At 35.9% G+C, this 14,044-nt stretch overlaps 2 protein-coding genes across 10 annotated transcripts; both read right to left on the bottom strand.

Annotated features, from left to right (window-relative positions):
* Window positions 1-298: 298 nt before the first annotated feature.
* On the bottom strand, window positions 299-8,414 carry Nep3 (Neprilysin 3). Of its 6 annotated transcripts, none has more exons than XM_070673475.1 (13): window positions 7,908-8,414; window positions 4,914-5,027; window positions 4,329-4,491; window positions 4,029-4,247; window positions 3,643-3,923; window positions 3,138-3,236; window positions 2,873-3,043; window positions 2,572-2,720; window positions 2,238-2,460; window positions 1,560-2,019; window positions 1,229-1,375; window positions 1,009-1,148; window positions 299-935 (listed from the first exon to the last, which is right to left on the bottom strand). In XM_070673475.1, the coding sequence occupies exons 1-13, from the start codon at window positions 7,917-7,919 to the stop codon at window positions 759-761; spliced, it is 2,355 nt and encodes a 784-aa protein (XP_070529576.1). In that variant the 5' UTR covers window positions 7,920-8,414; the 3' UTR covers window positions 299-758. The 6 variants fall into 6 exon arrangements, with proteins under 6 accessions (XP_070529576.1, XP_070529577.1, XP_070529578.1 ...); XM_070673476.1 differs by lacking the exon at window positions 7,908-8,414 and adding an exon at window positions 5,647-7,900; XM_070673477.1 differs by lacking the exon at window positions 7,908-8,414 and adding an exon at window positions 6,140-7,900.
* A 915-nt stretch (window positions 8,415-9,329) lies between these two features.
* Window positions 9,330-14,015, bottom strand: LOC139112451 (uncharacterized). Of its 4 annotated transcripts, XM_070673485.1 has the most exons (7): window positions 13,867-14,015; window positions 13,680-13,791; window positions 13,292-13,578; window positions 12,872-12,924; window positions 12,637-12,717; window positions 12,308-12,528; window positions 9,330-12,224 (listed from the first exon to the last, which is right to left on the bottom strand). In XM_070673485.1, exons 3-7 carry the CDS (start codon window positions 13,352-13,354, stop codon window positions 11,026-11,028), a joined length of 1,617 nt encoding a protein of 538 aa, XP_070529586.1. In that variant the 5' UTR covers window positions 13,355-13,578; window positions 13,680-13,791; window positions 13,867-14,015; the 3' UTR covers window positions 9,330-11,025. The 4 variants fall into 4 exon arrangements, with proteins under 4 accessions (XP_070529586.1, XP_070529587.1, XP_070529588.1 ...); XM_070673486.1 differs by lacking the exons at window positions 12,872-12,924; window positions 13,867-14,015 and having other exon boundaries at window positions 12,308-12,461; window positions 13,680-13,825; XM_070673487.1 differs by lacking the exons at window positions 13,292-13,578; window positions 13,680-13,791; window positions 13,867-14,015 and having other exon boundaries at window positions 12,308-12,461; window positions 12,872-12,929.
* Window positions 14,016-14,044: the final 29 nt, after the last annotated feature.

Here is a 14,044-nt window from a genome sequence, read left to right as displayed (position 1 = left end):
TAATATCTTTTAAATTTGATTTCTTTTTTCTAGACAAGTTATTATTTGTAGATACATTTTTTGCAATTGATAGAAAAGTCTCCGATTCACTTGAACGTCAAATATGTGCTACGTGATATAGGAGAAAAATATTTAGCACAATTAAGCACATTTAAAAATATTTTTTTTTTACATCAGCGATAGTAGTTTATATTATATCGCGCGTATCGCGTTACCGAGATCTCAACGTCCGAGTTCCGTCTAACTAGTGAAGTAAGTTTTTATAAAATAAGTTTGAAACGTTAATGGATTCTGTCAAAAAAAAAAAAAAAAAAAAAAAAACTTACGATATTAAAAATGCGTATGGTACTTAATATTCGTACAAGTCTTGCTTACAGTCCAAATTGTTAATTTTAGGAAAAAATAAACATAAAAAAAAATAAAATAACTGAAAATTATAGAGAATTTTAATACCTATCGTAGTAAATAATAGAACAGAACTAATTCATAAAACTTGTTAAGATTGTATATTTACAAACTATGGCAAAATCATACGCTGGCAAAAGATTTGTTAAATTTTCAATGACCATCTTGGTGATAAGTGGTGATATGTGAAAGGAATTAAAAAATACACAGTCCGATGCTCGGAATAAGTCTCGTGCTCCACGTGTTTCTCATTATGCAACAATACGTGGAAACCTCGACAGTTTTCTTACGACTTGGAAAATTACGTTCACCCGAACTGTCCTCAATGAATTAATTGGGATAAACAGAAAGTGTTACCACACTTCACACTTATGTGTCGGATTCATCTTCGAGTTTTTAGGGCAGTTAAACTCGGTCGCGAATTCCGGCATATTCGAAAGTGGTCCTATCACCCTATACTTGGGTAGACTGTGAGTATCCTTTTCGATCTGAAGAGTCATCGTCTCGGATGTTATGGAGGAGCACCAAATCTATAGGCAAGAAAATATTTATGGACAAATGCAAATAAAAGAAAAAAAATTCGGAATTGTTATTTATTACAACCTGAGCAAAATTAAGGAAGAACAGTTGACGATGCGTTAGATTAAGTCCGGGTAGCGGCAGTTCATCTCTGTTGCTCTTAGGTATCGAAAGATAAGCATGATACGCTGCTTTAAGACCCCCATTGTCGGCAATGTTCTCTCCTGTATATTACAATTGATTGATCTAAACTCTGATACTTTCGCCAGCAATAAGCAATTATTTGTAATCAATAGAGAATTACCTAGCGTCTGTCGGCCATTTATATTTCGTCCTTGTGCTTGATAATGATTATATTGTTCCACAAAGCATTCGGTTCTAGTTTTAAATCGTTCTATCGTAGTGTCGTTCCACCAATGATGCAGATTTCCATGCAAGTCATACTCTCGACCTGTTCGATGTTAATAAAATATACATAAGTATAATAAAAAATAAAATTAAGAATTTTTTTTTTTTTTTTAATAATTATGTAAATAATTAACTTACATCCCAAATACGTAAAATGTCTAATATAAAATGACAAGAATTTAACATAATTCCTTTATATGTATATAAAGTATGTTTAAAAATTATACCTTGATCGTCAAAAGCATGTGTTAATTCATGTCCCATAACTACGCCTACTCCCCCAAAGTTCAAGCTATTGGGATTTTTCATGTCGTAAAACGGACTCTGAAGGATCCCAGCGGGGAAGACCATTTGATTTTTGGTGGGTGTATAGTAAGCGTTTACGGCCGGCGGGGTCATTATCCAAGTAGTCTTGTTCACCACCTGATCAAGTTTCTCAAGATTTTTGCGAAAACTATACTTGTTCACTCGCAAAGTATTTTGGAAATATTCGTTTTGTTTGATCGACAAATCCCTGTAACGTTCGTCGAGTTCGCTGGGCTGCAAAATGAAATCCGGAAAACCAATCATGTCGGTGATCGCATTTGCTTTCTCTTCGGCAGCATTTCTCGTCTCTACGTCCATCCAACTTAGATTTTTCAAGTTTTTCGTGAACGCCTTGCGGATTTGATTAATCATTTCTTCTGCCTACGAGCGTTCAAGACAAATTTAAATATTATTTCAATTAAAAGAAGAGCATGTTCTTACAAATTATATTTTAACATTTAAGAAGGGCAAATTATTTTTTACTTAATTTCGACAACTTGACACACTTTTCCGTTTTGTACAACAAAATAATAAATAGAAGCAGATAAATAATTACTAGAATATAATTAAAAAGGATTAAAATACTAATGCAAACTAACCATTGGTTTACTCTTGCCGTGAAAAACCTCTCTGACGAACATCGCGCCGATGGCAAAACCCATGGCGTTATTAACATCGTTGACGCAATAACGCCATTGCTCTTCGTGACCTTCCATGCCGAGCAAAGCTTTCCGCAAGCCTTTGTAAGCTTCACGAAACGGTTTCGAGAGGAATGCCGTTAAGGACCTTACGGTCTGCCAAACCAGATAGTTATTCAATACTCTGCGAGAAAATAAGAAAATAAGAAAATAAAAAAAATAAAAGATAAGAGAGAAAAAGAATAATATGTACTTTCGTTGAATAAAACCGACGACCATTTCCACATATACGTACATTTTTCCCTCGGATGTCCTGTTGTATTCCTGCACGATTTTCGATAAATTTACAAAGTACTCCGGTGCAAAGTTTACGATCATCGCTTTACTATTGATCTTCTTATTAACGAGACGTGTGGCGTTTTGGAAAAAATCTACCCACGACATCTAAAAACATATCGGAACGTGGTTATATTTAGGACGATATTATGGTAATATATGTTATTTAAAGAAATGCTGCTACGACGAAAGTAATTGTAGATTTACAATATTACGTACAATATCGAACTGCGTAATGAAATATAAAACGACAAACGTACGAAAGGTGCTTTACGTTGCAATTCGTTTAACGACATTCGATTGTACATCTTCTCTTCGTCCCTTCGATCTTCGGGCGGGATAGTGATCTCCGCCAGCCTCGTCTCAAAAGCGATTACATCCTGCATCTGTTTCTTCGTGCTGTTCTCCTCGCCACCTAGGAGTACGCCAATCTGAAAACGTGCAAGAGCACCCGTATTTCATTCACTATCAAGAAAATACATGCCACGCGAAAGACTCGTGTATCGATATCATTATTTTTTGTACCTTTGTCATGTAATCTAGATAAGCGTTCAAAACCTTCCCATGCTCAGATGCATTAAGGTAACTGTCCGCAGTAGGTAACGTTAAGCCACCTTGATCGATCTTTAATTACAATAAAATACATAATTAAATTAAGATTGAAATAGTTGCAAGTTGTAATAATTTGCATAAAAGTTCTATCGCGTATCCCTTTCGTCGAAATAATTCTTTCCCGCAGTCATGAAAGTTTTACTTAATCATCAATTCGATTCACTCTTTCGTTCTAATAATAATCTATCATTACAACGACAATGGGAGAAATAAATATTCTAGTAACACGATCACTACCGTTGTAATTAATATAAAGCGAGTTTTTGTAGAAAGAAAATGATATAATCGACACTTATTCTCGCGTTTAATATTTCCGTTGGAATAATTCTGCATTTAAAAAAGGTTTTTTTTTTTTTTTTTTATTCGCACGCACACATGTACTCTCAAGTTATCTTAATTCACTGTAATGTGGTTGTACCTGGATTATGTATCTAGTGCTATTTCTATCATCCTCGCTAACTCCCCAAGAGAATAGTCCGCCCATATTGTAAATGTTTTGCAGAATATGCATACTGTTCTGCAGGGACCACGTGCTGATATTGAACTTGCCAGAAACGTTCCAGCCGCCGATATTTTCCAGCAAATCCAGCATCGGTTTCGCTCCAAGCGCCTCGATCGTCTCGTTCGCGTCCATGCAGGACAGATAATAAAATTTGGCCTTCTTCTCAGCTTTTGATTTCATCTCGCTAAGCGGTTTTTCTATACGAAAATGTAAAACAACGTTTGGATATATATATATATCATCGATAGACTCGTCGATAAAGCACGCTTCCTAATAATTAATAATAAAATAATTAATAATACCGAGAACATTTTTGACAACTAGTTGATTATCCTGCTCCAACTTGCCGAACGTGCCCCAGACATTTCTCCCATCCGGAATGGGATTTTTTTTCCTCCATCCGCCGCAAGCGTATTCATAAAAATCGTCGCATGGATCGACGGAAGTATCTATACTATTAATTAAGGAAGCAGCCACTGTCACGCATTGATCCGTGAGGCAATGCGTTCTACCATCTGCATCTATTTGTAAATATATGTATACAAAGTTGCCAGGAATTGCGACAAGTATATTCTGATAAAAATCACGGTTAATCTTTTTACCTTCTTCGTGAGAGGCGACGTGAAGAACCTGGGTCTCGTCCCATTCATTTGATTTCATCTCGCTAATTACAGTAGCCAGTCCTACGATTGTTAATAACAAAACGGCGCAAATTATGAGAAGACACTTTTCCAAAATACTTCTCGCTTTCCACATCGTCGTACCCTACGTCATCAATAAAATTACACGATCATTAAGTACCTTAAATTAGGTTGGTTCTTTCGAGGTTGCATTGCCGAACTGGGGCACCCTAGGGCAATAAGTTAACGTTGAGAGATACACATCTCCTCATTCTCTGTTTTTATCAACCCAACAATAGAGTAAAAAGTAGGGGACACACACGTTTTCTTTTTTATTTCTCTTTCTGGTTCGTTATGTTAACTTGTATTCCTTCTTCTGGCTTTGCCTTTCACTCTAACTTTCTACCCCAGTTCAGCGGTGCAGCTGGAAAGAACAAACCTATCGTCATGTCTCACGGTAATGATTTAAAATTATAATATCAATCTTTTTGTAATAAATATATACATAAATATATATATATATATATACATATACATATATATTGATATCGAGAGAGACACTTTTACCGTATGATATCTTATATGCGTGGCGGATGTACTGATGCCTTCGCTATTTAGAGCAACGGAGCCGATGCTGCTGCTGTCTTCATCTTCGAATTCGGCCTGCCTGTATCTCGTCATCTGAACAACAATCATGTAAAAATAAATTTTATGTACAAAAAAAATTAAAGTTTAATTAAAATAAAAGAAAAAAATCAATTTAAATTGTTCGTATAAAGTGCCGGGATGCGCGCGGCTCATCACACGTACCGCATCTTGTAAATTTATAATCGCAAATAAAGCAATTGCGTGATTTGCATATTGAAAATATTAGTACGGAATTTTGCTGGGATTATACGAAATTGCAATGGATTCCAAAAAGGTTCAATATTTTCTTTGCCACTGTGATTCTCGCAAATAAAGATAAAAATACGGTATGCTTCTCACGTGTGTTTAAGATAACACATTTAATTGGTCGTAAATAATTATGTCACATGTGCCTGTGTATACGTATAACTTTGCTGCTCTCGTTAGTTGATTAAATAACGAGGTTTTAGATTAAGAATTTTTTCGACTTTTTCATTATTATAAATAAAAAGTTTATGAAATTAAGCTATAAGCCTATTATTCCGAATGAAAGAATACATACATACATATATATATATATATATATATATATATATATATATATATATATATATATTTTATTTTTTTAATTTTTTAAATAAAATTAGATGAGCATGTGATCAAGAGAACTCACCCCGAAAGAGACACTTTATACACATATGTAGTATATTTCGCTGAGCTCTATCTGCATAACAGATGTTTGTTTTGTGGCGTGGCAATTTGTCGAGTGGAAGTACAATAGGCGCAATGGTCTCAATTTAAACGTTCAAACACATTACTAACATTCATATGTAAATTAAGTGATACTCTACACTTTAATCATAGGGAAAGGAAATCCACGAAACGTTGCGTTGCATCGCAATTAAATACCTTAAAATAATTCCCAGGATACCGTTCTCTAATCAAGTTAATTCAATTTAATTATAAATTATTCAAGCCTAACACATTACGCTGATTACCGTCAGTTTCAATGCAAGATTCAATCTCGTCTATTTATATTTTTTGTCGTTAAATTATCGTTTGAGTTTAAAGAAACGGTATTTTTCAGGAAACCGAATTAGTTTGAAGATTGTAATTTGCGTTTACGCGAATTGCGGATAATACATTTGGTAATATAAAATAATCACTTTTTGATGATCCTCAATAAGCGAATTGTGCACATACGCGCAGATCGACGTAGTATCCTCGCCGAAGATGCAAGATTCACTCGCGAATTTCGCAGTAGCGATACGATTTTAGACCTCCCGTACTAAAAATACAACTTGTCCTCCACTCTACGGGCTAAACCCTGTCGATGTTTCTAAAGGCGCACTCGAATGATATCAAGACAGGCTTATTTTACTTGACAGGTCGTTTAATCCTGAGAACAAACTCTCTCGCATCGTTATACTTACTACTTATCGCGATGTAATTCGCACAAATTTAAATTATTCAACATTAACGGGAAATGCAGAGAATTATATATCAACTATTGCGACATTGTGACTCGACGAATATAGTATTGCTATACTTGAACGGGAAACGAATGAATGCGAAGCTCGTCTGTCAAGTACGCGTATTGACCGTAGCTTCTGTTCAAGATGAGATTCGCCGATAGTATCATATTTACGTCATCGTAAACGAGAGCAAATGACAGATTGGCAAGCACGCTGCTGCGTGCTTCGATCATTATTATGCCGGTTCTCTTTCTTTTTTCCGCTTTATTTTTTCTGGCGGCATTACAGACGAAAAGAAGCATTCCAAGATTTCATGTACCAATATAGTATACGCACACAATATACGCACAAATATAGTTGCCGATTACATCGGTTTTGCAGGTAATCGAGTTCTTTTGTAATTAATTTATTTGTCAAACGAGCAAGCCTTTGACAAAGAAGTAGGTTTCACGTTGCTTTCAAGTTTTCAAGAAAAAAGAAACAACTTTCACGAGCACTATTATTTCGCTGCGTCAACTCCGAGCTGCTTTTTTACAACTTGGTCGAACAAAGAGCAGAGGAAACAATTTGCGTACTAATTGAAAAGTCTCTACTAGAGTTTTGCAGGCGTGTTGCGCTGGGGAGGGCGTCAGCGCCCAAGTGCGTGAGCGTATGCGAATTGCGTGCCGAAAAGCGCGCGCGTTTGGGCGCGCACGCGTCACTACGTGCGCGAGCACTCCCGGATTACCTTCGCCTTCGATGAAGGGCTTCGGATCCGACAGGAAGCGAACACTTGTGACGCCGTTATTGTCATTAAAATACTTGGCGGGTTGATACGGCGGCTGACTGACTCCGCGCGAACATAACACCGTAACGAGATTAACAAATTGCAGCGAGTCACTTTAATGCGAGTTAAACAATGCACGTTACAAAACTGAAGACAACTGCGCGAGGTCACCAAACACGTCGCGTTATGTACTTACTTAGACGCGAAACCAAAAAGAAAAGAAAAAAAATTGGATCGGCGGCACTTGATTTCGTCAAGAAACTGATGGAGACGTTTAACAAAGATACGTTGTATTATCAAAGAAATGATCACGTTCGCAACGATAATCGCATTTACGCACTAAAAACGCGTTAGGTCAAGTCGAGATAAAAGCTACGCTTCTCCGCATTTCATGCATGTGTGATAAGCCATGACCTACGATCATGGCAGTATATTTATCGACGATACGACGATGTACAAGACGATCTTTTTCTATCTCGTCGCTCTTCTCCCTCTACTGTTGCACGCCGTAAGATATCAATACTTGAAATGATACGCGTTACATAATAGCAATAGCCTTCAGAACGTCAGAACGTTTCGTCAGCGCGGCCGCTGGGGTTCAGCTGAAGCTGTTTCGCTGACCGGCCGACCGGGAGGAACCGGAACCGTCATATATGTCGCATAGCGTTCACGGATGCACGTACGAGGACTCACCTTCACCGACATCTTGCCCCGGTACACGATCGCGCAACCACTGCACTGTCACCTTAATTATTGATTCACCATTGAGGGCGGAATACGCGCGCTCGCACGCGAGTCGGGAGCAGCAATCGCGACGAAAAGGGTAGAAATGAGGACGGAGAGGGTGGCTGGCGAAAGGCAGGAGAGGAGAGGAGAGGAGAGGAGAGAAGGTTAAATCGTCCTCTCTGGGTGCTTTCGGCGGCCGTCACCACCGCTACGTCTACGGCAGCATTTTCTCCCGTTTTCGCCAGCGTGGCCGGGGTAATATGCGCTGCAATCGGCGTTCGGTGACCGCTTCGCTTGACAGGGGGATGCCTTTACCACTTTCTCTCGCGCAACCCCATAGCACACCCCACGCGACCGACCCCGCGAATGCTGTTTATATTGATCTCTCGCCCGTCCGGTTTTACCTGCCATCTCTTATCGCCGTTTCGTGACAAGTATCGTCTTATCGTCGTGACATATACTATGATACCGATACATCATCGCGTTACGTTCGCTATAATCAATTCAACGAGATACTTTAAGCTTGCATAAAAAATAGATTAATGAAAAATTAAATTTGAAAATTAAAGAAAGATCAAATGTGGATCGTCAGTCGTTTGGGGTAATAGCACGACGTTACTCCTCAAATTTTTTTAATAAAGAAAAAATTATTGCAAAAATAATCTTCCTCGTTTTCTTGAAAATAAATTCCGAGTTCTTGAATTTATAATTTATAATTTGATAATTTTAAATTTATTATATTACTTTTCATGTATACGTACATGTATACTAGTTTATCCTGGTCGATATGTACTACTGAAAAAATGCTGAAAAAAGAAATTCGCTTCAACAAATTCTTCCTCTTCACAAAAAAAAAAATTTAATAAATCGTGGAGCTCAATATTAGAACCCAAACAATCTCAAAATTGTTTCTTTCAGAAATTAGCAAACGTAATTTAAAAATTAAACTCGTGTAGTTTCATTGAAAAATTTACAAAAAAATATATCTACGATTGATCTGTTATTATTCCATAATATCGACTTGATATCACTAGCATTTCTATTTAAAATTGATGTCTAATTAAACTGGGCATATAACTTATTACGCATTATGCACCACTTTGAAAGGATTCACTTCTATAAGGCACAGTTTATCTCTATTGTATACGTGAATAAATATTTGGTGTCTTTATTTCGAATAAACATTCTTTCACATTAGATACGGTATCTTACAGTGTCATTGATACCGCACAGATATATGATTGCACATTACGGTGAGAAGATCGTAGAGACTAGAGTTTATTTAAGCTATATGATATAACGCGTAGACTACACACACTTTTTCACACACAAAATATAGTAACTTCTGACTAGAAATTATCGTAGACTCGTGGCAATATGTAGGTGTACATTGTATACAATATATATATTATATATATATATATATATATTTTTTTTTTTTTTTCTTTTGCTTTGCATTTTAAGGTAAGACCTCCTTAGCTGCAAGACCGCGTCACGCTTATTCAAGTTATTTGCTTATTTAACGGACTTGTCGCTATTGGCACGTATGCGTTTTCTTGGACCGCTATTACGCTGAAAAAAACTTAAATCGAAGGACTGGCGACATTGTATGCCGCGATTAAACTCACATCGCATGTCTAAAATACAAACAAGTACAGGGTCTGTATGTTATAAAATAAATTATTTTCTTATAATATAATTTGTGCAAATGATATATGTTGACAAAAATTACAGTGTTTCGACGACATTGGTAAGAGTATGGCAAATTAAATGTCGTTCATGCTACAGCACGAAGACGTAGTTCTTCTCCTTAAATAATATACAAATACAAAACTTTTTTTAAGTAAAAATATTCAATTTATAATATTAAGCATAGTCGAATTAATATGTTACGTTTAAGCAAACGTGATTGCATACAATCAAGTTTATTTCAATATTTATTATACGTATACATATATTTTTTCACATTCGCATTTCCTTTTCGGCGTTTTAATTTCTTTATTTTATGGGCATAGTTATCATAAATATTGCTTCAACTGTAAACTCTTTTTTCCCCCTTTTTTTTTTTTTTTTTTTTTTTGTATAATAAATTAGAATTTTCTTAAATTGCTGTATCTCAATATTAAATATGTACGCAATGTGTAGTGATTTAAGGATTCCGTAATGTAGACATAATATTATATGTATAATGTGCACATATATAATAGAGGTTTAAATTTATAGACAAGACTAATCTGACATAAATATACTGCACGTAGAATAACATTATTTTGATATTATCAAGTAATATATTAATATTGTTAGAAAAAAAATGTCAAAATTAATTTATTTACTTATTACAAGTTTTATTAAAGATTTTAGTCACTTTCTTGGTCTTCCGTAAGTAATTTATAAATACATTGTTACTTGGAAAAAAAAAATCTGATTTATTCATCATTATTTTATATAAATTAATGATTAATATCTTTGTGCGTAAATGGATTAAATTGGGCCGCGCTTTTGAAACATCATTTTCATCGTCTATATCTTAATCTTCCGCAATGTTCAGAAAGATATTCATTTTATGGCAGTATATGTCATAGCTATTAGAAATAAGACATTTTCGCTGATGCATAAAAATTAAACTATTGCCTATCACATTTAGAGATAAAATTTAGCATCTCAGGAGGTAATCAAAATGTAGCTAATGCGGCAAAAAATTTTACGAAAGTGCAATTTAATTCTAATGCCTACTTTTATGTACGACAATAATGAACGATATTATATATACATCTTTCACGAGAGTCAATCGTCAACTTTGACGACTAAAGAAGTGATATGGAAAATAATGCAATATGGAATATGAAATACTCCCTGTTACATAAAATATATTGTACATATATGTTAATAAAAATAATGTCGCATTACTTTTGATAAAATAGAATCGTTCTTGTATCGCGACGGTTGAAAACTCTGTTAAAGATTATTCCGTTTTATCCTGATAAGGATCAAGTTTATATTGTTATACAAGTTACGCGCGAATAATAGAGACATATAAGAATAAACATCGCATAATTCGCGCAATGATAAAAATTTCGATTTACGTTCAGTCTAGCGACTTTGATCTATCTAATTTATGTTTACTTTCAAGATCAAAGTGCACCCTCCGATCCATCGCAGAAAGACCGCGGGTCTCGTCGACATTTTCACTCGGAGGCGATTGCACATTTTCAAAATTAAAGGATTCTAATATCACATTATTGGATGGATTTGATTGCGAAGAATTTGCATCACGTTCCAGAGTATTCGCGATTTCAGATGATGCTGTCTGAGTCGAATTAAAAGTGTTCCGTGGGCAAGTGTTTAATGAATCTCTGAGAATAACGTTTTGGAAGCTACTGCCTTGATAAATGACATCTCCAGGATGTCTACGTGGTAATCGCAAAGACCCACCGTAATCTGTACGTCCCCTCGGAAAGTTTCTCTGTGCCATGTTAAATGTACGTTTCATCTCGTTCTCGCTTCCGTTTTCTTCCGACTTAAGCGAAAGTAGATGTGTATTTGTAGTTGTAGTTGTCGCACATTTATTCTGGAATGCGCGATTTTCATCTTGCATCGTTATCTTACCGTGGACTCGTAATACAGACTGATCATTTCTCTGCCACGGACTACGTTCTCCATAGCTTTCAGTTGTAGCGTCAATATTAAGCATTGTGCGTTCTTCTGTGCTTGGAATCTCGTAGCCATAAGCCACATTTTCCGTATCCGACACATCGACCGATCTGTCCGCAGGATATTCCGGCAATCGATGCGTACTATTTTGGTAACTGCAAGAAAAATTACTTCCCCCGGATACGACTGATTGTTCCGGATACTCTAGAGGAGTGCACATGTTTTGGCCAACCGCACCATTCTTGGGGCAATATTGGGAGAAATGCGCAAATGGAACACTCTCGTGACCATTGAGCTGATGAGCATTCGCGTTATCACTTTGACATTGACTTGAATTGCCATCCACCAATCTCGTCGGAGAATTGCAGCTGTAAAAAAAGCACTGCGGTACACTTGGATTAGGTATCACATTCGGTGTCTGTAGATTAATTCGTGAGACAGAAGACTCCGGTGATGCTGGATTTGAAAGTTTGCCGCGCGTTTGGGCTATCACTGTCTCATAACTAGGTGGAGGTTCATATAATTGATAGTAAGGACAATTGGCATCGTTTAAAACGACGTTCATATTCTGATAGTGAGTCGATGTGGTCGCGGTACCATTATACGCTGGCGCTGCTGTACTTCTTTGAGGACCTGTTAAAAAATATATATAAATAAAGTTTCTATCGTCACCTTTCCATGCATATTAAATTTATTAAAAGAGAAAAAATACAAGCCTTTCCACATGCGATGCAGTAAGACGGTATTTCTCGCCGAGTTGTATGTAATACGTGCTTGTTGTGCTTGATAAGATGAATTACGAAGTGAATTTTGTGATCTAGGATTGGAAGATCGAGTTGGAATAGCCGAGGTTGCTGCTCTATATCTTCCCTGCAACCAATATCGGTACCACCAACCACCACCAGAACAGACCAAGAACATGATTATAACCAGGATCCTAAAAGTTGTTCATTTTATTATTGTACTGCTTAATAAAAAAAAAAAAAAAAAAAAAAATTATTAATAGGTTAATTAATCTTAAAATTTGTTATTTAAAACTACTCACCAGTAGTACCACAAATGATGAAAATGAAATCCAGGTGACACGCAACAACCAAAAGTGCAACAATACTCTGTTCTTGAACATCTACGAACGTTATGATTGAAATTAAGTAATTTTTCATAGATAATATAATTAATAGTATAATAAAAATAATTCCTCAAAAATAAGTGTCTTTTAGAATTAACTAACAAAATGTAATCAAGTAAAATTAATTAATATGTTAGATAATAGAACATACTCGTAGTATTTTATTTCTCCAGGCATATCAGAGGCACAGTATTTTGCTTCTGCCTGAAAAAAAAACAAAAAAAGAAAAAGAAATAAAAAAGAATTGTAACATTTTTAGTTTCATAAAATCGAGCAAGTATTAAACAAGTAAAACCGATCAAAATTTAATCGATATCATCCAATGTCGTAGTGAGATCTAGTAATAACTTTTTATTCTTGGAGCATTATATTGAGTTACATTGTTTGCTTTTATTCTACTTACTTATAGAGGTTAAATCAAACGTAATCGAGCGAAGCTGCAAAATTGTTTTAACAAATCTTCTTTTAAAATGCAAATCGATAATCCACTGAGCTTGTAGAATGCTTTTTTACAGCTATAAAGAAGAAACTAAAAACTGAAACAAGCACCGTGAAGTGCAAAGCAACTCACGTAAATGAGACACTTGGATGTGCCCACGAATATGGCGAGCTTCTTCTTGTTGTTACGAGCCATCTTCGTCGTCGATATTCCCGAATCAAGCGTGATGATACCTCTTAACGCGATGTTTTGACATAATCGCCATTTCTCACCGTCCGTAGGGTAATATACACAACATTGCACATTGCACTTATTGATTTCAATTTCGGAACTCACAATGACGTCAGCTCGCCGTGAGCAGTGCTACCACCGCAACGGTAATGAGCAATGAGCCAAACGAGGATGACGTATAGGAATTTCTTAAAAAAAAAATTTTATATTACATATTACATAAAACTAATAATGAATTCGGTCAATTTGCACTGACTTTGCACTGGCTCTAAATACGTGTTGCACTTACCTAGTTTATTACGTGTATTCGAATAAAAAGTCTATGCTTGATATAATTGGTCAGTTTCTTAAGGCTCAATTAAGACTTATTACGTCCATTGTAGACCGGGCCTAACGTATGTCTACAACATGTGTATGTATCATTAAAAAAAAAAAAAAAATGTTGCAACGTTTCTATCAACAACTATATGACATACGTTACGACTTGTGCGCTGATATACGTCTACGACTTAAGTCTCTTACGTCGCTCTTATGCGTTGAGCCTGAATCAAGTGCTTAGTGGAAACTAGGCTATTTTATTCTTGTTTAACATTCGGTAAACAAGGATAAAATGATACCTATCACACTTAGGTGATGTTTCTGAACGCAGTCCAG

The sequence above is a fragment of the Cardiocondyla obscurior genome, linkage group LG28 (assembly GCF_019399895.1).
Source record: "Cardiocondyla obscurior isolate alpha-2009 linkage group LG28, Cobs3.1, whole genome shotgun sequence".
NCBI lineage: Eukaryota > Metazoa > Arthropoda > Insecta > Hymenoptera > Formicidae > Cardiocondyla > Cardiocondyla obscurior.
Note: the sequence above shows the minus strand (reverse complement) of the source record. Positions and strands in the feature narration are given on the sequence as shown.